At 45.6% G+C, this 25,241-nt stretch overlaps 1 protein-coding gene and 1 pseudogene across 1 annotated transcript; one reads left to right on the top strand and one right to left on the bottom strand.

Moving 5' to 3' along the window:
- The first annotated feature begins 3,059 nt into the window (after positions 1-3,059).
- On the top strand, positions 3,060-4,791 carry LOC147972259 (uncharacterized; annotated as a pseudogene).
- Positions 4,792-4,975: 184 nt separating this feature from the next.
- Positions 4,976-24,409, bottom strand: LOC147972258 (uncharacterized). Its single transcript, XM_087524275.1, has 3 exons — positions 23,776-24,409; positions 5,930-6,910; positions 4,976-5,023 (listed from the first exon to the last, which is right to left on the bottom strand). The coding sequence occupies exons 1-3, from the start codon at positions 24,355-24,357 to the stop codon at positions 4,976-4,978; spliced, it is 1,611 nt and encodes a 536-aa protein (XP_087380401.1). The 5' UTR covers positions 24,358-24,409.
- Positions 24,410-25,241: the final 832 nt, after the last annotated feature.

The following is a 25,241-nucleotide window of genomic DNA, read 5'->3' as shown; positions in this document are numbered from 1 at the left end:
CTTAAAATCCTAATATGCTTGGTATGCAAGATTATTAATAAAACTTTTGTATGAGTGTGTTGAATACTAAGAAGAAATTGATGCTTGATAATTGTTTTGAGATATGAGGATGGTGATATTAGATTCATGCTAGTTGAGTAGTTGTGAATTTGAGAAGTGCTTGTGTTAAAGTTTGTGATTCCCGTAGCATGCACGTATGGTGAACCGTTATGTGATGAAGTTGGAGCATGATTTATTTATTGATTGTCTTCCTTATGAGTGGCGGTCGGGGACGAGCGATGGTCTTTTCCTACCAATCTATCCCCCTAGGAGCATGCGCGTAATCTTTGCTTTGATAACTTCTAGATTTTTGCAATAAGTATATGAGTTATTTACGACTAATGTTGAGTCCACGAATTATACACACTTTTCTTCCTTCCACCATTGCTAGCCTCTCTAATACCGCGCACTGTTCGCCGGTATCATACCCCCACCAAATACCTTCCTCAAAACAGCCACTATACCTACCTATCATGGCATTTCCATAGCCATTCCGAGATATATTGCCATGCAACTTTCCACCATTTCGTTCATTATGACACACTCCATCATTGTCATATTGCTAGCATGATCATGTAGTTGACATCATATTTGTGGAAAAGCCACCGTTCATAATTCTTTCATACATGTCAGTGTTGATTCATTGCATATCCCGGTACACCGCCGGAGGCATTCATATAGAGTCATATTTTGTTCTAAGAATCGAGTTGCAATTCATGAGTTGTAAGTAAATAAAAGTGTGATGATCATCATTATTAGAGCATTGTCCCAGTGAGGAAAGGACGATGGAGACTATGATTCCCCCACAAGTCGGGATGAGACTCCGGACGAAAAAAAGGCCATAAAAAAGAGAAAGGCCCAAATAAAAAAATATGAGGGAAAAAGAGAGAAGGGACAATGTTACTATCCTTTTACCACACTTGTGCTTCAAAGTAGCACCATGATCTTCATGATAGAGAGTCTCTCATTATGTCACTTTCATATACTAGTGGGAATTTTTCATTATAGAACTTGGCTTGTATATTCCAATGATGGGCTTCCTCAAAATGCCCTAGGTCTTCGTGAGCAAGCGAGTTGGATGCACACCCACTTAGTTTCTTTTGAGCTTTCATATACTTATAGCTCTAGTGCATCCGTTGCATGGCAATCCCTACTCACTCACATTGATATCTATTGATGGGCATCTCCATAGCTCGTTAATACGCCTAGTTGATGTGAGACTATCTTCTCCTTTTTTGTCTTCTCCACAACCACCATTCTATTCCACCTACAGTGCTATATCCATGGCTCACGCTCATGTATTGCGTGAAGATCGAAAAAGTTTTTAAAATGTCAAAAGTATGAAACAATTGCTTGGCTTGTCATCGGGGTTGTGCATGATTTAAATACTTTGTGTGGTGACGATAGAGCATAGCCAGACTATATGATTTTGTAGGGATAGCTTTCTTTGGCCATGATATTTTGAGAAGACATAATTGCTTTGTTAGTATGCTTGAAGTATTATTATTTTTATATCAATATGAACTTTTGTCTTGAATATTTCGAATCTGAATATTCATACCACAGTTAAGGAGATTTACATTGAAATTATGCCAAGTAGCACTCCGCATCAAAAATTCTGTTTTTATCATTTACCTACTCGAGGACGAGCAGGAATTAAGCTTGGGGATGCTTGATACGTCTCCAACGTATCTATAATTTTTGATTGCTCCATGCTATATTATCTACTGTTTTAGACATTATTGGGCTTTATTATCCACTTTTATATTATTTTTGGGACTAACCTATTAACCGGAGGCCCAGCCCAGAATTGTTGTTTTTGCCTGTTTTAGGGTTTCGAAGAAAAGGAATATCAAACGGAGTCCAAACGGAATGAAACCTTCGGAAACGTGATTTTCTCATCAGATAAGATCCAGGAGACTTGGACCCTCCATCAAGAAAGCCACGAGGTCGTCACGAGGGTAGGGGGCACCCCCCTAGGGCGCGCCCCCTGCCTCATGGGCCCCTCGAAGCTCCACCGACGTACTTCTTCCTCCTATATATATCCACGTACCCCAAACGATCGGGGACGGAGCCAAAAACCTAATTTCACCGGTGCAACTTTCTGTATCCACGAGATCCCATCTTGGGGCCTGTTCCGGAGCTCCGCCGGAGGAGGCATCGATCACGGAGGGCTTCTACATCATCATCAAAGCCCCTCCGATGAAGTGTGAGTAGTTTACTTCATACCTACGGGTCCATAGCTAGTAGCTAGATGGCTTCTTCTCTCTTTTTGGATCTCAATACAATGTTCTCCCCCTCTCTCGTGGAGATCTATTCGATGTAATCTTCTTTTTGCGGTGTGTTTGTTGAGACCAATGAATTGTGGGTTTATGATCAAGTCTATCTATGAATAATATTTGAATCTTCTCTGAATTCTTTTATGTATGATTGGTTATCTTTGTAAGTCTCTTCGAATTATCAGTTTGGTTTGGCCTACTAGATTGGTTGTTCTTGCCATGGGAGAAGTGCTTAGCTTTGGGTTCAATCTTGCGGTGTCCTTTCCCAATGACAGATGGGGCAGCAAGGCACGTATTGTATCGTTGCCATCGAGGATAACAAGATGGTTTTTTTATCATATTGCATGAAACTATCCATCTACATCATGTCATCTTGCTTAAGGCGTTACTTTGTTTTTAACTTAATACTCTAGATGCATGCCGGATAGCTGTCGATGAGTGGAGTAATAGTAGTAGATGTAGAATCGTTTCGGTCTACTTGTCTCGGACGTGATGCCTGTATACATGATCATACCTAGATTTTCTCATAACTATGCTCAATTCTGTCAATTGCTCAACAGTAATTTGTTCACCCACCGTAGAATACTTATGCTCTTGAGAGAAGCCACTAGTGAAACCTATGGCCCCCGGGTCTCTTTCTCATCATATCAATCTCCATCACTTTATTATTGCTTTGCTTTTACTTTGCTTTTACTCCCTCGGTCCCGGAAAACATGTCGCGGCGACATTTTTGCAAAAAACCCTCTAGTTTCTCCCGACCAAACCCGCGATCCTAGTCCTCGTCCTCCGACAGAAGCAGCAGCTGCGCTGCTCTCCGCCGCCGCAGTTTCGCTGCTCCCCGCCGCCACAGCTGCCCTTCTCCCCGGTGCCGCAGCTCCCCTGATCCCCCGCTCTCCTGCCGCAGCTCCCTCCTGCTCCGCCGCCGCAGCTGCCACTCGCCTGCCTCCCCAAGCTCCCCCCTTCCTAAAAAAATCTTGGATTTCCCCAGCTACCATCGCGCTCTGCTCTGGCTGCGTCGGAAGCACCGTCGGAGAGCCCGGAGGCGCCGGGTCCGGACCACCACCAACAACCTAAAGGCGGCTCGGCCAATGTCAAGAGCTTGCGGGCCTCCTTGCCCCCCTGCCTCGTCGTGGGCTCGCCACACCGCAGCTCGGCCATCGCTCCAGCCACCGCCGTCCCCGCGGTGTCTCGCTGACCGTCGCCGCCGCCGCGTCACCGGACGTCGAGAAGGAGCCCTCCTCATCTCTCCCTCCTCACCGGGCTCAGGACCCGCGGCACCGAGCTGTTCGAGAAGACGGCCGCACGCGCCAGGTCTTCTTCTTCGACCCCGATGGTGAGTGAGTGAGGGATTCCTCATTATCCTCGTTGGGTTCCTATTCTCTCACCATTCTTTTAGATTTCTACACTGTTAATCCAACTTTCTCTGAATCTCTGTTGCTGTGACATTTGAGATGTATCGTGTCCAATTGACAAAATTCCTACTTGTTGCTTGTTGTATTGCAACTGCAACCGGCCCTTCAAGAGAGGATTCCTGCCCTTGGAGCGTTATTCAGGTTGAGTGATGGAGGGATGCCAACCTGACACTTGTTTGCTTCATCGCAATCCATCACCTGTGCTATTTGTGAACTTGCAGTGTGCTTGTGGTGATCTTCTTCAGGCAAAGATCATAATTGTTGGGTTTATGCATCGTTAATACCTCTGGATGCACCTTTATCTCAAGTTGAACTGCAGGCAAATGAGCAATGAAACATTCCCTAATGAGGATATTTACTCATTTGAAAAACCAAAACTATGTGACTGCAAAGTTGACATTTTTGGCTGTGAGCCTCTCACAATAGCATGTTTGTTTATAGATCTGACATGCCATGGCGACATCCAGTGGCATTTTTTAGAACTTATAAAACTTTGGTTGCCAGCATTTTTGTACAGTGCAGTAGGCTCATTTCTGATAGAACCATAGATGCTACATTTGCAACTGAAACCAAAATGTTGCTTGAAACACCACACCCTAAATTCCGTTTCCCTTATGTACCAGGAAGCAAATGAAAACCTCAAGGATGTTGGGAATGAACTAATCTTGTCTGATGAAGATGTGGTGCGATTCCAAATCGGGGAATTTTTTTCCCACATGCCAGTGGACGATGTGGAAGCTAGGCTAGAGCAGATGAGGTTTGCAGTTTTTCAGTTCAGTCTTCATTCTACTAATACCAGATATTCTTCCATTCATCATAACTGTTATTGTTTATTCTTTTAATGGTGTATAGGATCTTCACAGGAATAGCTTGCACCCCCGAAGCCAATTTAGATATTAGGGAACAGTAGCAGTCTGAAGGTAATGCATTTCAGGGCATGTGCAGTTTCAAAAAGGCATTAAGATGCATTTTGTTTTCAGTAAGATTTTACTGTCTCTAAATTCAGCCATGCCATCTTTGATTCTGTTTTCGATGGAGTACTAGTTAACCTTGTGAAGTGAATAATCAGCAATGGCAATAAATATCCACTACTACTCCCACATTATGTTTTCGATTCTGTTTTTGATGGAGTAAATTTGCATGGCACTGAATCTTGAAAATACTAGCAGGATTAATACTAGCCCCTAAATTTGCAAGAGTTTTGCTTCATTTTTTTCTTTTGACAGTACAGGTCCAAACCTATATTTACAATACATGTTCTATTTTTGTATTGTTGATCAGATCCATATTGTCCTAAATTGCAAAGTAAGTTAGCAGAAATTCAGTTTTAATCCAAATTATTCAAATAAATCCAAATATTTCTGGAACTGAACAGTTTGCTCTAACTGAATTCAAATGAGGTCATATTTGTATTCTAGCTTGCCTTGAACTCTGTTACTGAACAATTTACTGTATTTGTTTTCTAATTTCCATTCTCCATCTAAAGACAACCTCTTCAAGGTATCAGACGCGCCCACCATTCTTGCCATTTCAATTTCAGAGAGACCATATGTAGGGCATCAGATGCATATCTAATTTCGAATTTCTGCACTGTTTGTTCCTCCATTTGTCACATCACAGACTAGACTAGGTGATCATTTTCTTTTTAAATGCTAGGAAAAGGGGAGGTGTTCACCATATTATAGAGAGCAGAAAGATTGATGGCTAGGGAAACCCAAGAAGTAAACGGAACAACACTGAAAGCAAATAGACCATGCAAATAACCAAAATTAATTCTAATTAATTCAAATAAATCCAAATAACACAAATTAATTCAAATAAATCCAAATAACCCAAATTAATTCAAATAATTAAGCCAAATAACCCAAATTCCAATAAATTCCAACAAAGAGTTGATATACAAGGATTAGACAAGGCATACACAAGGGCATGACATAAGGGCCTCTTTGTCCCATCTTGACACAAGATTACACAAGACATACACAAGGAGCACCTGACTACATGACATAAGGGCCTCTTTGCCCCCTCTTGACTATATTCTTTTCCTTTCACTGGCCACTTCTTCCCTTCCCTTCCCTTTACTTTTTTTCTTTTCCCTTCTCTAGCTAATTCTTTCCTTTCATTTTCTTTTCCTATTGCAATTTCCATTTCTTCTATAGTGGCCCTAGTATCAACAACTACCCGACTGTCACAATATACATTGGTTATTTCTAGTCCAGCATTTTGAAAGCGATCCTTGTGCAAGTGGGGCAACTTATATTGGTTTCCTCCTTTGTCTTTCATAACTTCAAACATGACTGCTTCTAATGTGATAAAGCTTCTGTGCAACTTGTCGGGATCGTAGTTCTCGAATTCCTCTTCCACACCTTGTACCAGTTCCTGGATGTTTGTAGGTGACCTGCAGTCGGTTAGAGACTGGAGAGAGTTATGGAAGCAGAGGTCCAAACAATTTAACTCAGGGCTATTTGGGGGCTGTTGTAGCAATCGGATGTCAAGATCAGTTTGTTCCATAGCTTCTCGAAAAGCTACATCATTGGGAAGGACATGAGGCTTTGCGTTATCCTGTTGGATGAATATTGTTGCTCCCTCATCATCGTCAGGCCACTTATCCTGAATTGCCGGGATAACCTTATTGATCAGATAATCTCTGCACACATGCCTGGTTACTTTCACTGATGTCAACACTTTTGTTCCCTTTGTTCTGTTCTGACTTGTCCGCTTCGCCTCACTCTCTTCGACGAATGCCCAAATGCCGATCTTCCCATCGAATGTTAGCTCCCCCTCATTGTTATATCGAGGCCTGGCAACAGCTGTTAGGAACATTACCTTCCCAATGATGTGAGTGTTTGACACGGTGCGCTTTGGTTCAGGCTCTCCTGGAAGTACATAGTAACTATTCTTCACTCTCGTCATGTCAAGCCACTTCTCATCGATGTGAACCATATTCGTCATTGGTTTGAACATAGCCCGAGAAGTTGAGATCGAATTGTCATCGACCATGGACATACAAAATTTCAATCTCGCAAGCTTGTTCTCTAGCTTGAGGTGAGGCTTCACGGTGCTTGTGATGCGGTTGAGCTCATTCAACTGGAACCTCTTATGTAGGGTCGATCGGGCCACACCTAGAGACCGTGCTAGAGATCGAATTGTTCTTCTTTTATTCAGTGGGATTGTTGAGGTCTGAGGGAGTCCTGGATTAGGGGGTCTCCGGACAGCCGGACTATCTCCATTGGCCGGACTGTTAGACTATGAAGATACAAGATTGAAGACTTCGTCTCGTGTCCGGATGGGACTCTACTTGGCGTGGAAGGCAAGCTAGGCAATACGGATATGGATATCTCCTCCTTTGTAACCGACCTTGTGTAACCCTAACCCTCTCCGGTGTCTATATAAACCGAAGGGTTTTAGTCCGTAGGACGACAATCATAACATACAATCATACCATAGGCTAGCTTCTAGGGTTTAGCCTCTCTGATCTCGTGGTAGATCTACTCTTGTACTACCCATATCATCAATATTAATCAAGCAGGATGTAGGGTTTTACCTCCATCAAGAGGGCCCGAACCTGGGTAAAACATCGTGTCCCCTGCCTCCTGTTACCATCCGGCCTAGACGCACAGTTCGGGACCCCCTACCCGAGATCCGCCGGTTTTGACACCGACATTGGTGCTTTCATTGAGAGTTCCTCTGTGTCATCGCCGTTAGGCTTGATGGCTCCTACTACCATCGAAGAAAACAAAAAACCCCTCCAGCAAGATTTAGAGCAGGAGGATGGAGGAGCCAGCTCTCCCGAGAGAGCGGCAGACGGAGAGGAGGAGGATGACAATCACATGCCCCCCTCCGAAGACGAGGCAAGCCTCGGCGATGATGAATTCGCCGTACCAGAGGATCCTGTCGAACAGGAGAGCTTCAAGCGTCGGCTTATGGCCACGGCAAATAGCCTGAAGAAAAAGCAGCAACAGCTTCAAGCTGATCAAGATCTGCTAGCTGACAAATGGACTGAAGTCCTCGCGGCCGAGGAATATAAACTCGAGCGCCCCTCCAAGAGTTACCCAAGGCGCAGGTTACTACCCCGACTGGAGGAAGAAGCGTATGAGACAGCTGATCGGCCACCTCGTGGCCGCGATAGAGAGGCATTCCCGCCAAAAGCTCAGCCTCCACCCCAACGCCATTCAAATAAAAAGGCATGGGGAGATACGCCAGACCTGCGAGACATATTGGAGGACAAGGCAAAGCATTCAAGATCGATCTATGTATCACGAGGGCGCACCAGTCTGCGAGACGACAAACATCACGCCAGATACAGTAAAAGCAAATCCGGCCGGGCCAAACACAGCGGGCAAGACCCATTCGAGATGCGTCGAGATATAGCCCAATACAGAGGCGCCACACACCCCTTATGCTTCACAGACGAAGTAATGGAACATCAATTCCCAGAAGGTTTCAAACCTGTAAATATTGAATCATACGACGACACAACAGATCCCGCAGTATGGATTGAGGACTTCCTCCTCCACATCCACATGGCCCGCGGCGATGACTTACACGCCATCAAATACCTCCCACTAAAGCTCAAAGGACCAGCGCGGCATTGGCTTAACAGCTTGCCAGCGGACTCCATTAGCTGTTGGGAAGATCTGGAAGCCGCATTCCTCGACAACTTTCAGGGCACTTATGTGCAGGTACCAGACGGCGATGATTTGAGCCACATAATTCAGCAGCCAAAAGAGTCGGCCAGGCAATTCTGGACTCGGTTCCTTACAAAGAAAAATCAAATCATCGACTGTCCGGATGGCCTTAGCGGCTTTCAAGCACAACATCCGAGACGAGTGGCTAGCCCGACACCTTGGTCAGGAAAAGCCGAAATCTATGGCAGCCCTCACGACGCTCATGACCCGCTTTTGTGCGGGAGAAGACAGCTGGCTGGCTCGCAGTAATAACATATCAAAGAACCATGGTACCTCAGATACCAAGGACGGCAATAGCAGGTCACGTCGCAACAAGCATAAGCGCCGCATTAATAGTGAAAATACTAAGAATACGGTAGTCAATGCCGGATTCAAAGGCTCTAAACCCGGTCAACGGAAAAAGCCATTCAAACAAAGTACGCTGGGTCCGTCCAGCTTGGACCGTATACTCGATCGCTCATGTCAAATACACGGCACCCCAGACAAGCCAGCCAATCACACCAACAGGGATTGTTGGGTGTTCAAGCAGGCCGGCAAGTTAATTGTCGAAAACAAGGACAATGGGCCGCATAGCGATGACGAGGAGGAGCCCCGGCAGCCGCACACTGGAGGACAGAAGAGGTTTCCCCCGCAAGTGTGGATGGTGAACATGATATACGCAACCCACATCCCCAAGAGGGAGCGGAAGTGTGCGCTCAGGGACGTATATGCGTTGGAGCCAGTCGCCCCAAAGTTCAACCCTTGGTCCTCCTGTCCGATCACCTTCGATCGCAGGGACCACCCACTAGTATCCGTCATGGTGGATTCGCCGCACTGGTCCTAGACCCAATCATCGACGGATTTAACCTCACTCGAGTCCTTATGGACGGCGGCAGCAGCCTGAACCTGCTTTATCAGGACACAGTGCACAAAATGGGTTAGACCCCTCAAGGATCAAACCCACCAAAACGACCTTTAAGGGCGTCATTCCAGGTGTAGAGGCCCATTGCACAGGCTCAATTACACTGGAAGTGGTCTTCGGATCCCCGGATAACTTCCGAAGCGAAGAGTTAATCTTCGATATAGTCCCCTTCCGCTGTGGTTATCATGCATTGCTCGGGCGAACCGCATTTGCTAGATTCAATGAGGTACCGCATTATGCATACCTCAAGCTCAAGATGCCAGGACCTCGCGGAGTTATTACAGTCAATGGAAACACAGAGCACTCTCTCCGAACCGAGGAGCACACCGCAGCCCTCGCAGCAGAAACGGAAAGCAGCCTCTCAAGGCAATCAACCAGTTCGGCGCTTCACAGCCCGGACACCTTCAGGCGCGCTCGAGGCAATCGGCAAATAGACCGCCTGGCGCGATCTGAGCTCGCGTAGCAATACGGCGGCCACCCCAATCCCATCCTAGCGACGAAACTCGTGCCACACGTACATAATTACACATTAAAAATGCCATGGGCACAGGTTGGGAGGGGGCACAACTGCGGCACGCCCCAAGCCGCGGCCTAAACCGCACTAGGGGCTTCCCGTTTGGTTATTTTTCCTTTTCTTTCAGGACCTCAATCTCTGGAAACACTGTCCGGCAGCACTATTGCCGAACACATGATGCAACAACCAAGGAGGCAGACAGCTACGTTATATCACGGAATTCCCAGGTTGATTACAGTAACAAATGAAATATTCAATTTAATATCATTCCTCAGCTTGCCCTTGGAAGGGACATAGTCCTACTCTTTGCTTTTCGCACTATCTATATCACTCTGCTTTAACGCAATTTTTTAATAAATAATGCATGACATTATGACTATTATTGCATTCTTGTTATATATATATATATATGTGTGTGTGTGTGTGTTCATTAATGACGTCTTGCAACCGTACACTATGGTACGACCAATACACTAGGAGCTTACGTACCCCACAATGCGGTGTGAAAAGTCCGAACACTTTTACAAGTGCGGCACCCCGAACTTATAGCATTATATGCATCAGCTCCGAATCATGTCTTTGGTCAAATGTTGGGTTTGCCCGGCTCCTATATTTTGGTACCTTACGTTCCGCTCTATCGGCTAAGGTGGCGCTAGGAGAACTACTGCGATTGTGCCCCGGTTCTGCCGGGCTTAGCACCTCAGTAGAGAAAGCTAAAACTGACTGTCATGATAAGGCGAGAGACTGGTCGCTGTTCGGCGAGGTTTTTCGAGTCCCTAAAGACTTATGCCGCTTAGGGCGAGGGGCCGGCCCTTTCCGGCTTACAGGCGTGTATCGCACCCCGAATTCGGCCTTCCGAATACCAGGGGCTTCGCCGAAATTTAAAATTATAGAATTCTATGGCTAAGTGAGAGTGATAAAGTATTATTAGTCCGGTTGCCTTGTTCGTTGTGCTGAGCACCTCCCTCGAAGGACCCAAATATGGGAACAAGAGTGCTCAGGTTTATCCCGAACACCCCAGCACTCGTGGCATGGGGGCAGAAGCCGAGGACTAGCCATCTCTCAGATTGGATAAACAGCCAAACAGAAGGTAATATTTTAAATTCAAACAAGCGTTGCATAGCGCATATGAAACAAGTTTTCATAAATATAGGATAAAACGAGCAAGTTTACTCAAATATTACATCTTTTGAACACTCGTCCGCGATGAGATGGGCACCCGGCAGAACACCCTCGTAGTACATCTCGGGGTGGCGGTGCTCCTTGCCCTCTGGCGGCCCCTCCTTGATCAGCTTCACGGCGTCTAGCTTGACCCACTGCAATTTCACACGGGCGAAAGCCCGTCATGCACCTTCAATGCAGACAGATCGCTTGATGACCTCCAGCCGCGGGCAGGCATCCACAAGCCGCCTCACCGGGCCGAAGAAGCTGTTCGGAAGGGCGTCGCCAGTCCACAGCCGGACTATAAAGCTCTACATGGCCTGATCGGCCGCCTTATGTAGCTCGACCATCTGCTTCAGCTGGTCGCTCATTGGCACCGGATGTTCGGCCTCAGCATACTGAGACCAGAACAGCTTCTCCGTCGATCTTCCGTCGTCGGCTTGGTAAAATTGTGCGGCATTGGACACACTGCAGGGCAAATCTACGAATGCTCCTGAAGAGCTCCGGATCCGGGTAAGTAATCGGTAATTTACTTTTACATGCTTGCTTTGCATATAGAAAGCCTTACCCGCCGCTATCTTCTTCACTGCGTCGATCTCTTGGAGGGCCTTTTGGGCTTCGGCCTTGGCACTTTTCACACTCTCGAGGGCCGCGGCAAGCTCAGACTCCTGCGTCTTGGAGTCAAGCTCCAATGCCTCGTGCTTCGCCACAAGAGCCTGGAGCTCTTGCTGCACCTCGCCCACCTGAGCCTCGTGCTTCTCTCGCTCGGTGCGCTCCTTGGCCGCTGTATCTTCGGCCTTGGTTAGCACTTGCTTCAGGGTCGCCACCTCGGTCGTGGCCCCTGGCAATCATACGATGATCCTGTCATTTTGCAATTGCGTCCTCTTTTATATATATACATAAGATAGGGTATTACTTACCCTTGTTCTCCTCGAGCTGCCTCTTGGCAAGGCCGAGCTCTTTCCTGGACCCCTCGAGGTCCTGCTTCAGTACGGCGACCTCCGCAGTCAGTGCGGCGGACGCCAGCAGCGAAGCCTGCATATGCATATTGACACACTTATATTCAACTCCTGCGATATTATTCGATCCTTTGTTCGGCTTTTCTTTGTGAACACTGAACAAAGCATCAGGGGCTACTATCTATGTGGTAATATTTCTACTATATTTTAAAACAGTTACCTCGAAGCCTGTTAGAAGGCTGGCATAGGCTTCAGTCAATCCGCTCTTGGCGGACTGAACCTTTTGGATCACCGCACTCATGATAGTGCGGTGCTCCTCGTCGATGGAAGCGCTGCGAAGCGCTTCCAGCAGACTGTCCGGCGCCTCTGGATGGACAGAGGTCACCGGCACAGGCATGCCCCTCTTAGAAGGAGGCTGCCTGCCCAAGCCCGGAACCGCTGGAGGTTTCGGCGCGGTGTTCGGCTGAGGGCCGAACTCGGAGCTCTCAGGGGCCCCGTCCCCTCGGCTCCCGGAGTCCGAAAGGTCGCCTTGAGGCGCCTCTGGGGCTGTCTCCCCTTGATCCGGTGCCTCTTGAGACAACACCTCAGCGTCGTCGGCAGGATGAGGGGAGGTGGCGGTCGGGACTGGATCGCTGTCCATGTCCGACGAGCCCAGGGAGCCGTCCGATGATACATCGATGCTGGTTCGCGGCGGCCTGCATAATCATGTTCGGCGTTAGGGAAAGCAGTGCGACAAAAGAATGCTATGAATTACTCTGGTATCCGAATACATACGATCTCCCCAGGGGCTTGGCCCGGGGCAACCACTCGTCCTCGCCCTCATCGGCGGCGGTGGAACTGTCCGGAAGGAGACTCCTCCCCTTCTTGGACCCTTCGGCCTCCCCAGTTGGGCGGCCTTCCTTTTCTTGTCTCCCCCGCCTGGAGGGGGAGCATCTTCTTCTTCCTCCTCGTCTTCAGGGGAAGAGTGTGTCGCTGAGTTATCGGACGATGAGTCCGATAATACTTGGCGTCGGGAACTCTTTCGGGCTCCCTTGGCCTTCTTGGTCTTCTCCGGCACCTTGTAAGGAGCTGGAGCCAGCATCTCCATCAGGAGAGCACTCGCAGTGTCTTCGGGCAAAGGGGCCGGACAGTTAATCTGCCCCGACATCTCCACCCAGTCCTATCAAAGGCATGGAGATTAGACCCTACGCATTATTAAGCTAGGGAAAATAAATGTCCTACGGGATGTATTGAACTCACCGAACGTGCTAGACGCTTTGCGCTTAGTCCGCGGTCCTCGGCACGAGAAGGGGGGGACCTCGGCGCCCTTGAACAGCACGTTCCATACGTCCTTGTGCGTCGTATCGAAGAGCTCGCTCAAAGTCTGGTGCTGGGCCGGGTCGAACTCCCACAAGGTAAAATCCCGTTGTTGACACGGGAGGATCCGGCGGATGAGCATAACTTGGACTATGTTGACAAGCTTGAGCTTCTTGCTCGCCATACTCCGGATACATTTCTGGAGTCCATCCAGCTCCACCGATGAACCCCACGACAAGCCCTTCTCTTTCCAGGAAGTGACCCGTGTTGGGAATCCGGATAGAAACTCAGGGGCTACCGCCCATTTGGCGTCGCGCGGCTCGGTGATGTAGAACCACGCCGATTGCCATCCCTTTATTGTCTCCACGAAGGAGCCTTCGAGCCATATGATGTTGGGCATCTTGCCCACCATTGCCAGGATGTGGAGTCCTACTAGGACTCCAAGTCCTAGCAGGAGTCCACCAAGAGGGGAGGAAGGGAGAAGGAAGTGGAGGAGTAGGAAAGGTGGCCGGCCTTTTCCCTAGTCCAATTCGGACTAGAGGGAAGGGGGGGGCGCAGCAGGCCTTTTCTCCTCTTCCCACTAAAGCCCATCAAGGCCCAATACTTCTCCCAGCGAATTCCCGTAACTCTCCGGTACTCCAAAATATACCCGAATCACTCGGAACCTTTCCGAAGTCCGAATATAGTCGTCCAATATATCGATCTTTACGTCTCGACCATTTCGAGACTCCTCGTCATGTCCCCGATCTCATCCGGGACTCTGAACTCCTTCGGTACATCAAAACTCATAAACTCATCATATAACTGTCATCGAAACCTTAAGCGTGCGGACCCTACGGTCGAGAACAATGTAGACATGACCGAGACACGTCTCCGGTCAATAACCAATAGCGGGACCTGGATGCCCATATTGGCTCCTACATATTCTACGAAGATCTTTATCGGTCAGACCGCATAACAACATACGTTGTTCCCTTTGTCATCGGTATGTTACTTGCCCGAGATTCGATCGTCGGTATCCAATACCTAGTTCAATCTCGTTACTGGCAAGTCTCTTTACTTGTTCCATAATACATCATCTCACAACTAACATATTAGTTGCAGTGCTTGCAAGGCTTATGTGATGTGCATTACCGAGAGGGCCCAGAGATACCTCTCCGACATTCGGAGTGACAAATCCTAATCTCGAAATACGCCAACCCAACATCTACCATTGGAGACACCTGTAGAGCTCCTTTATAATCACCCATTTACATTGTGACGTTTGGTAGCACACAAAGTGTTCCTCCGGCAAACGGGAGTTGCATAATCTCATAGTCATAGGAACATGTATAAGTCATGAAGAAAGCAATAGCAACATACTAAACGATCGGGTGCTAAGCTAATGGAATGGATCATGTCAATCAGATCATTCAACTAATGATGTGATCACGTTAATCAAATAACAATTCTTTGTCCATGGTTAGGAAACATAACCATCTTTGATTAACGAGCTAGTCAAATAGAGGCATACTAGTGACACTCTGTTTGTCTATGTATTCACACATGTATTATGTTTCCGGTTAATACAATTCTAGCATGAATAATAAACATTTATCATGATATAAGGAAATAAATAATAACTTTATTATTGCCTCTAGGGCATATTTCCTTCAGTCTCCCACTTGCACTAGAGTCAATAATCTAGATCACATCACCATGTGATTAACATCGATAGTTCACATCATCATGTGATTAACACCCATAGTTCACATCGCCATGTGACCAACACCCAAAGGGTTTACTAGATTCAGTAATCTAGTTCACATCGCTATGTGATTAACACCCAAGGAGTACTAAGGTGTGATCATGTTTTGCTTGTGAGAGAATCTTAGTCAACGGTCTTTCATATTCAGATCTGTTATGTATTTTGCAATTTTCTATGTCTACAATGCTCTGCACGGAGCTACTCTAGCTAATTGCTCCCACTTTCAATATGTATCTAGATCGAGACTTAGAGTCATCCAGATCAGTGTCAAAACTTGCATCGACGTAACCCTTTACGGTGAACCTTTTTGTCACCTCCATAATCGAGAAACATATCCTTATTCCAGTAAGGATAATTTTGACCGTTGTCCATTGATCTACTCCTAGATCACTATTGTACTCCCTTGCTTAACATAGGGTATACAATAGATCTAGTGCACAGCATGACATACTTTATAGAACCTATGGCCAAGGCATAGGGAATGACTTTCATTCTCTTTCTATCTTCTGCCGTGGTCGGGCTTTGAGTCTTACTCAACTTCACACCTTGTAATACATGCAAGAACTCTTTCTTTGACTGCTCCATTTTGAACTACTTCAAAATCTTGTCAAGGTATGTACTCATTGAAAAAAACTTATCAAGCGTCTTGATCTATCTCTATAGATCTTGAAGCTCAATATGTAAGCAGCTTTACCGAAGTCTTTCTTTGAAAAACTTCTTTCAAACACTCCTTTATGCTTTACAGAATAATTCTACATTATTTCCGATCAACAATATGTCATTCACATATACTTATCAGAAATGCTGTAGTGCTCCCACTCACTTTCTTGTAAATACAGGCTTCTCCGAAAGTCTGTATAAAACCAAATGCTTTGATCACACTATCAAAGCGTTTATTCCAACTCCGAGAGGCTTGCACCAGTCCATAAATGGATCGCTGGAGCTTGCACACTTTGTTAGCTCCCTTTGGATCGACAAAACCTTCCGGTTGCATCATATACAACTCTTCTTCCAGAAATCCATTCAGGAATGTAGTTTTGACATCCATCTGCCAAATTTCATAATCATAAAATGCGGCAATTGCTAACATGATTCTGACAGACTTAAGCATCGCTACAGGTGAGAAGGTCTCATCGTAGTCAACCCCTTGAACTTTGTCGAAAACCTTTTGCGACAAGTCAAGCTTTGTAGACAGTTACATTACCATCAGCGTCAGTCTTCTTCTTGAAGATCCATTTATTTTCAATTGCTTGCCGATCATCGGGTAAGTCAACCAAAGTCCATACTTTGTTCTCATACATGGATCCCATCTCAGATTTCATGGCTTCAAGCCACTTTGCGGAATCTGGGCTCACCATCGCTTCTTCATAGTTCGTAGGTTTATCATGATCTAGCAGCATGATTTCCAGAACAGGATTACCGTACCACTCTGGTGCGGATTTCACTCTGGTTTACCTACGAGATTCAGTAGTAACTTGATCTGAAGTTACATGATCATCATCATTAGCTTCCTCACTAATTGGTGTAGTAGTCACAAGAACAGATTTCTGTGATGAACTACTTTCCAATAAGGGAGAAGGTACAATTACCTTATCAAGTTTTCTACTTACCTCCCACTCACTTCTTTCGAGAGAAACTCCTTCTCCAGAAAGTTTCCGAATTTAGCAACAAAAGTCTTGCCTTCGGTCTTGTGATAGAAGGTGTATCCAATAGTTTCTTTTGGATATCCTATGAAGACACATTTCTCCGATTTGGGTTTGAGATTATCAGGTTGAAACTTTTTCACATAAGCATTGCAACCTCAAACTTAAGGAAAGACAGCTTAGGTTTCTTGCCAAACCATAGTTCATACGGTGTCGCCTCAACGGATTTAGATGGTGCCCTATTTAACGTGAATGCAGCTGTCTCTAATGCATAAACCCAAAACGATAGTGGTAGATCGGTAAGAGACATCATAGATCGCACCATATCTAATAAAGTACGGTTATGACGTTCGGACACACCATTACATTGTGGTGTTCCAGGTGGCATGAGTAGTGAAACTATTTCACATTGTTTTTAACTGAAGGCCAAACTCGTAACTCAAATACTCTTCTCTACGATCAGATCGTAGAAACTTTATTTTCTTGTTATGATGATTTTTCACTTCACTCTGAAATTCTTCGAACTTTTCAAATGTTTCAGACTTATGTTTCATCAAGTAGATATACTCATATCTGCTCAAATCATCTATGAAGATCAGAAAATAATGATACCTGTCGCGAGCCTCAATATTCAAAGAACCACATACATCAGTATGTATGATTTCCAACAAATCTGTTGCTCGCTCCATTGTTCCGAAGAACAGAGTCTTAGTCATCTTGCCCATGAGGCATGGTTCGCAAGCATCAACTGATTCATAATCAAGTGATTCCAAAAGCCCATCAGCATGGAGTTTCTTCATGCGCTTTACACCAATATGACCTAAACGGCAGTGCTACAAATAAGTTGCACTATCATTATTAACTTTGCATCTTTTGGTTTCAATATTATGATTATGTGTATCACTACGATCGAGATCCAACGAACTATTTTCATTGGGTGTGTAACCATATAAGGTTTTATTCATGTAAACAGAACAACAATTTATTCTCTTACTTAAATGAATAACCGTATTACAATAAACATGATCAAATCATATTCATGCTCAACGCAAAACACCAAATAACACTTATTTAGGTTCAACACTAATCCCGAAATTATAGGGAGTGTGCGATGATGATCATATCAATCTTGGAACCATTTCCAACACACATCGTCACTTGACCCTTAACTAGTCTCTGTTTATTTTGCAACTCCCGTTTCGAGTTACTAATCTTAGCAACTGAACTAGTATCAAATACTGAGGGTTTGCTATAAACACTAGTAAAGTACACATCAATAACATGTATATCAAATATACTTATGTTCACTTTGCCATCCTTCTTATCCGCCAATCACTTGGGGTAGATCCGCTTCCAGTGACCAGTCCCTTTGCAGTAGAAGCACTTAGTCTCAGGCTTAGGACCAGACTTGGGCTTCTTCACTTGAGCAGCAACTTGCTTGCTGTTCTTCTTGAAGTTCCCCTTCTTCCCTCTGCCCTTTTCTTGAAACTAGTGATCTTGTCAACTATCAACACTTGATGTTTTTCTTGATTTCTACCTTCGTTGATTTCAGCATCACGAAGAGCTTGGGAGTTGTTTCCGTTATCCCTTGCATATTATAGTTCATCACGAAGTTCTACTAACTTGGTGATGGTGACTAGAGAATTCTGTCAATCACTATCTTATCTGGAAGATTAACTCCTACTTGATTCAAGCGATTGTAGTACCCAGACAATCTGAGCACATGCTCACTAGTTGAGCGATTCTCCTCCATCTTTTAGCTATAGAACTTGTTGGAGATTTCATATCTCTCAACTCGGGTATTTGCTTGAAATATTAACTTCAACTCCTGGAACATCTCATATGGTCCATGACGTTCAAAACGTCTTTGAAGTCCCGATTCTAAGCCGTTAAGCATGGTGCACTTAAACTATCAAGTAGTCATCATATTGAGCTAGCCAAACGTTCATAACGTCTGTATCTACTCCTGCAATAGGTCCGTCACCTAGCGGTGCATCAAGGACATAATTCTTCTGTGCAGCAATGAGGATAAACCTCAGATCACGGATCCAATCCGCATCATTGCTACTAACATCTTTCAACACAATTTTCTCTAGGAACATATCAAAATAAACATATGAAAGCAACAACGCGAGCTATTGATCTACAACATAGATATGCTAATACTACCAGGACTAAGTTCATGATAAATTAAAGTTCAATTAATCATATTACTTAAGAACTCCCACTTAGATAGACATCCCTCTAATCCTCTAAGTGATCACGTGATCCAAATCAACTAAACCATGTCCGATCATCACGTGAGATGGAGTAATTTCATTGGTGAACATCATTATGTTGATCATATCTACTATATGATTCACGCTCGACCTTTCGGTCTCCGTGTTCCGAGGCCATATCTGCCTATGCTAGGCTCGTCAAGTTTAACCTGAGTATTCTGCTTGTGCAAAAACTGGCTTGCACCCGTTGTAGATGGACGTAGAGCTTATCACACCCGATCATCACGTGGTGTCTGGGCACGACGAACTTTGGCAACGGTGCATACTCAGGGAGAACACTTCTTGATAATTTAGTGAGAGATCATCTTATAATGCTACCGTCAATCAAAGCAAGATAAGATGCATAAAAAGATAAACATCACATGCAATCAATTTAAGTGATATGATATGGCCATCATCATCTTGTGCTTGTGATCTCCATCTCCGAAGCACCGTCATGATCACCATCGCCACCGGCGCGACACCTTGATCTCCATCGTAGCATCGTTGTCGTCTCGCCAATCTTATGCTTCCACGACTATCACTACCGTTTAGTAATAAAGTAAAGCATTACATCGCGATTGCATTGCATACAATAAAGCGACAACCATATGGCTCCTGCCAGTTGCCGATAACTCGGTTACAAAACATGATCATCTCATACAATAAAATTCAGCATCATGCCTTGACCATATCACATCACAACATGCCCTGCAAAAACAAGTTAGACGTCCTCTACTTTGTTGTTGCAAGTTTTACGTGGCTGCTACGGGCTTAAGTAAGAACCAATCTCACCTACGCATCAAAACCACGACGATAGTTTGTCAAATAGACTCCGTTTTAACCTTCGCAAGGACCGGGCGTAGCCATACTTGGTTCAACTAAAGTTGGAGAGACAGTCGCCCGCAAGCCATCTATGTGCAAAGCACGTCAAGGGAACCGGTCTCGCGTAAGCGTACGCGTAAGGTTGGTCCGGGTCGTCTCGTCCAACAATACCGCCGAACCAAAGTATGACATGCTGGTAGGCAGTATGACTTGTATCGTCCACAACTCACTTGTGTTCTACTTGTGCATATAACATCAACATAAATAACCTAGGCTCGGATGCCACTGTTGGGTTTCGTAGTAATTTCAAAAAAATTCCTACGCTCACGCAAGATCATGTGATGCATAGCAACGAGAGGGGAGAGTGTTGTCTACGTACCCAACGCAGACCGACTGCGGAAGCGCTGACACGACGTAGAGGAAGTAGTTGTACGTCTTCACGATCCAACTGATCAAGCACCGAAACTACGACACCTCCGAGTTCGAGCACACGTTCAGCTCGATGACGATCCCCGAACTCCGATCCAGCAAAGTGTCGGGGAAGAGTTCCTCAGCACGACGGCGTGGTGACGATCTTGATGAACTACAGCAGCAGGGCTTCGCCTAAACTCCGCTACAGTATTATCGAGGAACATGGTGGCAGGGGGCACCGCACACGGCTAAGGAATAGACCACGTGGATCAACTTGCGTGTCTATGGGGTGCCCCCTGCCCCTGTATATAAAGGATGGAGGAGGAGGAGGCCGGCCAAGGCTAGGCGCGGCCAGGATGTGGAGTCCTACTAGGACTCCAAGTCCTAGCAGGAGTCCGCCAAGAGGGGAGGAAGGGAGAAGGAAGTGGAGGAGTAGGAAAGGTGGCCGGCCCCCTTTTCCCTACTCCAATTCGGACTAGAGGGAAGGGGGGCGCAGCAGGCCTTTTCTCCTCTTCCCACTAAAGCCCATCAAGGCCCAATACTTCTCCCAGCGAATTCCCGTAACTCTCCGGTACTCCGAAAAATACCCGAATCACTCGGAACCTTTCCGAAGTCCGAATATAGTCGTCCAATATATCGATCTTTACGTCTTGACCATTTCGAGACTCCTCGTCATGTCCCCGATCTCATCCGGGACTCCGAACTCCTTCGGTACATCAAAACTCATAAACTCATCATATAACTGTCATCGAAACCTTAAGCGTGCGGACCCTACGGTTCGAGAACAATGTAGACATGACCGAGACACGTCTCCGGTCAATAACCAATAGCGGGACCTGGATGCCCATATTGGCTCCTACATATTCTACGAAGATCTTTATCGGTCAGACCGCATAACAACATACGTTGTTCCCTTTGTCATCGGTATGTTACTTGCCCGAGATTCGATCGTCGGTATCCAATACCTAGTTCAATCTCGTTACTGGCAAGTCTCTTTACTCGTTTCATAATACATCATCTCACAACTAACATATTAGTTGCAGTGCTTGCAAGGCTTATGTGATGTGCATTACCGAGAGGGCCCAGAGATACCTCTCCGACATTCGGAGTGACAAATCCTAATCTCGAAATACGCCAACCCAACATCTACCATTGGAGACACCTATAGAGCTCCTTTATAATCACCCATTTACGTTGTGACGTTTGGTAGCACACAAAGTGTTCCTTCGGCAAACGGGAGTTGCATAATCTCATAGTCATAGGAACATGTATAAGTCATGAAGAAAGCAATAGCAACATACTAAACGATCGGGTGCTAAGCTAATGGAATGGGTCATGTCAATCAGATCATTCAACTAATGATGTGATCCCGTTAATCAAATAACCATTCTTTGTCCATGGTTAGGAAACATAACCATCTTTGATTAACGAGCTAGTCAAGTAGAGGCATACTAGTGACACTCTGTTTGTCTATGTATTCACACATGTATTATGTTTCCGGTTAATACAATTCTAGCATGAATAATAAACATTTATCATGATATAAGGAAATAAATAATAACTTTATTATTGCCTCTAGGGCATATTTCGTTCAGGGGAAACCCTAGTCCGCGGAGGAAGTGGTGAAGGAAAACTACCCTCTCGTGAGGTTCCGGGGTAGGGACGATCTGCCCCACAGCGGGCAGCCGATGCGCGATGTTCGCGGCTAAGTATCCGGCTCCGCGCAGCTTTTTGATGTCTCCCTCTGTGACGGAGGAGACCATCCACCTGCCTCCCGCTCCGGACATGGTTGGGGAAGGTTGAGCTGGGAAGAGCGGACTTGGGCGCTAGAGCTCGAGTGTGCGAAAACGGATGAGCAAAGGAGGAAGAAGGCGTGGATAGAAAGGTGAATCCTTATCCCTTTATATGGGCGGACGAAACTAAGCGTCCCCACTTGCCTGGTAAAACTCGCTTATCCCCCAAGCGCTGCAATTGATGGCGCGGTTGGGTTACCCACGCCCGTATTGATGAGAATCCCGTAATAAGGGGACACGATCTCTGCTTTGACAAGACGTGTCGAAAAACTGTCTCGCGTTATGTGTGGGGCTGGTTGAAAGAAATGGTTCGAATAATCACCGGGCCATGACGTAACGTCATGCTGCCAAAACAAGCCAGCAAATTAGATCTGCAAAAATTTTATTCTCTCTACGGTGGAATGTGGAACTTATTTTGCAGGGTCGGATACTATCCTCGTATTCAAATTCTTCTGTGATGTATTCGGAGAAGGAACCCGCCTTGAAATGCCGAAGACAATACTGCGTGCCGGACTCATCATCATTGAAGCCTGGTTCAAGGGCTACTGAGGGAGTCCTGGATTAGGGGGTCTCCGGACAGCCGGACTATCTCCATTAGCCGGACTGTTAAACTATGAAGATACAAGATTGAAGACTTCGTCTCGTGTTCGGATGGGACTCTACTTGGCGTGGAAGGCAAGCTAGGCAATACGGATATGGATATCTCCTCCTTTGTAACCGACCTTGTGTAACCCTAACCCTCTCCGGTGTCTATATAAACCGAAGGGTTTTAGTCCGTAGGACGACAATCATAATATACAATCATACCATAGGCTAGCTTCTAGGGTTTAGCCTCTCTGATCTCGTGGTAGATCTACTCTTGTACTACCCATATCATCAATATTAATCAAGCAGGACGTAGGGTTTTACCTCCATCAAGAGGGCCCGAACCTGGGTAAAACATCGTGTCACCTGCCTCCTGTTGCCATCCGGCCTAGACGCACAGTTCGGGACCCCCTACCCGAGATCCGCCGGTTTTGACACCGACATTGGTGCTTTCATTGAGAGTTCCTCTGTGTCGTCGCCGTTAGGCTTGATGGCTCCTACTACCATCGAAGAAAACAACAAACCCCTCCAGCAAGATTTAGAGCAGGAGGATGGAGGAGTCAACTCTCCTGAGAGAGCGGCAGACGGAGAGGAGGAGGATGACAATCACATGCCCCCCTCCGAAGACGAGGCAAGCCTCGGCGACGATGAATTCGCTGTACCAGAGGATCCTGTCGAACAAGAGCGCTTCAACTGGAACCTCTTATGTAGGGTCGATCGGGCCACACCTAGAGACCGTTCTAGAGATCAAATTGTTCTTCTTTTATTCGGTGGGATTGTTGAGGTTTGAGGGAGTCCTAGATTAGGGGGTCTCCGGACAGTCGGACTATCTCCATTGGCCGGACTGTTAGACTATGAAGATACAAGATTGAAGACTTCGTCTCGTGTCCGGATGGGACTCTACTTGGCGTGGAAGGCAAGCTAGGCAATACGGATATGGATATCTCCTCCTTTGTAACCGACCTTGTGTAACCCTAACCCTCTCCGGTGTCTATATAAACCGAAGGGTTTTAGTCCGTAGGACGACAATCATAACATACAATCATACCACAGGCTAGCTTCTAGGGTTTAGCCTCTCTGATCTCGTGGTAGATCTACTCTTGTACTACCCATATCATCAATATTAATCAAGCAGGACGTAGGGTTTTACCTCCATCAAGAGGGCCCGAACCTGGGTAAAACATCGTGTCCCCTGCCTCCTGTTACCATCCGGCCTAGACGCACAGTTCGGGACCCCCTACCCGAGATCCGCCGGTTTTGACACCGACAAGGTCCTCTCTAGATCTAGCTCCTTTCTCTTTCGGCCAGATCTTCCCGGCTTCTTGCTTGAGACATCTACTTCTTTGCCATCGGCAATTTGCTTTTTGGCTTCTTCCCAGATTCTTTCAATAGATCGTACACTTATGTCCAACAGGTTTGAGACTAGCAGGTTGTCATCTGGTTGAACAGATCCATCTCTGAGCTCGATTACCAGCAAGGCGAAGTAAACACCATGCCTCTCCTTATCTGACAATTCTCTTCTCTTCTCTTGAAGTATCCAATTGATAACTTCATCCTCTTCCTCTTGAGCTTCATCCTCTTTCCCTTCATCTTCTTGAGGCATCCAATTAATAGCTTCATCATCTTCCTCTTGAGGCATCAAGTTCAAATCCATAGTTCCATTCTCTGCCACTTGAGGTTCCTCCTGTTCAGGGATCCAATTCAAATTAATACCTTCATCGTCTTCCTCTTGAGGCATCAAGTTCAAATCAATAGTTTCATGTTCTTCCTTTTGAAGCATCAAGTTCAAATCCATAGTTATGTTTCCTGCCATCAATGACAAAAGATGAGTACACCATGGTACCATAACAAGAATATACACACACACAAAATGAGTATGCAAGTCAAACAAGAAGTAGGTGCCATGGCACCATTTCTACACTTTGCTCTAACCATAAGCCATTTTCTCTAGTTAGAGTAGTTAACAGAATTTTACTCTAGTTAGAGTAGTTTTGCTGAATTTACTTGCTCATAGTACCATGCCTATGGTAGAAAAGTGTCAAGAAAATTAATTTGGTGTACACTGTGAATAAAAGCTCCTGATATTTTAATCTCCTTGTGAATTTTGCAGTGTACTCCATTTGGTGCACACTATAAATAAATTTGGTGTACACTGTGAATAAAATGGAGTATTTGTTGCTATCCACTCTTGTGATAACAATGATGTGCAGTTCTGAATTAAGAAAAGCACATGTACTTCTTCAGTAACACAAATTACTCCAGAAAGGAGTATTCATTGTTTCGTTTTTAGAGAAATAAAAATGACCATCCCAATGAACATAGCTATAGAATAAAAGGATATCCTATATTAATGTTGCGACATGTACATATCACCATTTGGCATGAACAGAACATTCCAGTTTTTCTAAAAGAGACAAATCCACAAGGAGTACTTCAAGTTTTGGATCAGCATATGTTTTTCTCAGTATGATGGTTAGGTGTAATCCCAGCTTTGGATCCTAAAGTGCAGTCATGTTTGGCAAAAGGCTTCAGTAGCTTCAGTAGTTTAAAATGGAGTAGCTAGAGTAGATTCAGTAGCTTAAAATGGATTACTGTTAATTTAGCAAATGAACCTATTGTTAATTTTTCATACTGAATTTGGAGTAGCAGCTGTATGAAGCAAAGTACTCCAATATTGCTTGGTAAAATGGAATAAAATGGAGTAGCTCTACCATTGAATAAAATGGAGCA

Source organism: Triticum urartu, chromosome 5A, assembly GCF_056163025.1.
Source record: "Triticum urartu cultivar PI428250 chromosome 5A, HENAU_Tu73, whole genome shotgun sequence".
Lineage (NCBI taxonomy): Eukaryota > Viridiplantae > Streptophyta > Magnoliopsida > Poales > Poaceae > Triticum > Triticum urartu.
This window is presented reverse-complemented; position numbering and strand designations above follow the sequence as displayed.

What these genes read in the sequence shown, in the direction of transcription:
- LOC147972258 (XM_087524275.1), bottom strand. Translation starts at nt 24,357, where the DNA reads ATGGTACCATGGTGTACTCATCTTTTGTCATTGATGGCAGGAAACATA. An exon ending in ATCTAGAGAGGACCTTGTCG is followed by an intron (nt 6,911 to 23,775) that starts GTGTCAAAACCG and finishes GGACTCCCTCAG; the next exon opens with ACCTCAACAATCCCACTGAA. An exon ending in CTGGACTAGAAATAACCAAT is followed by an intron (nt 5,024 to 5,929) that starts GTATATTGTGAC and finishes TTTGCAATTTAG; the next exon opens with GACAATATGGATCTGATCAA.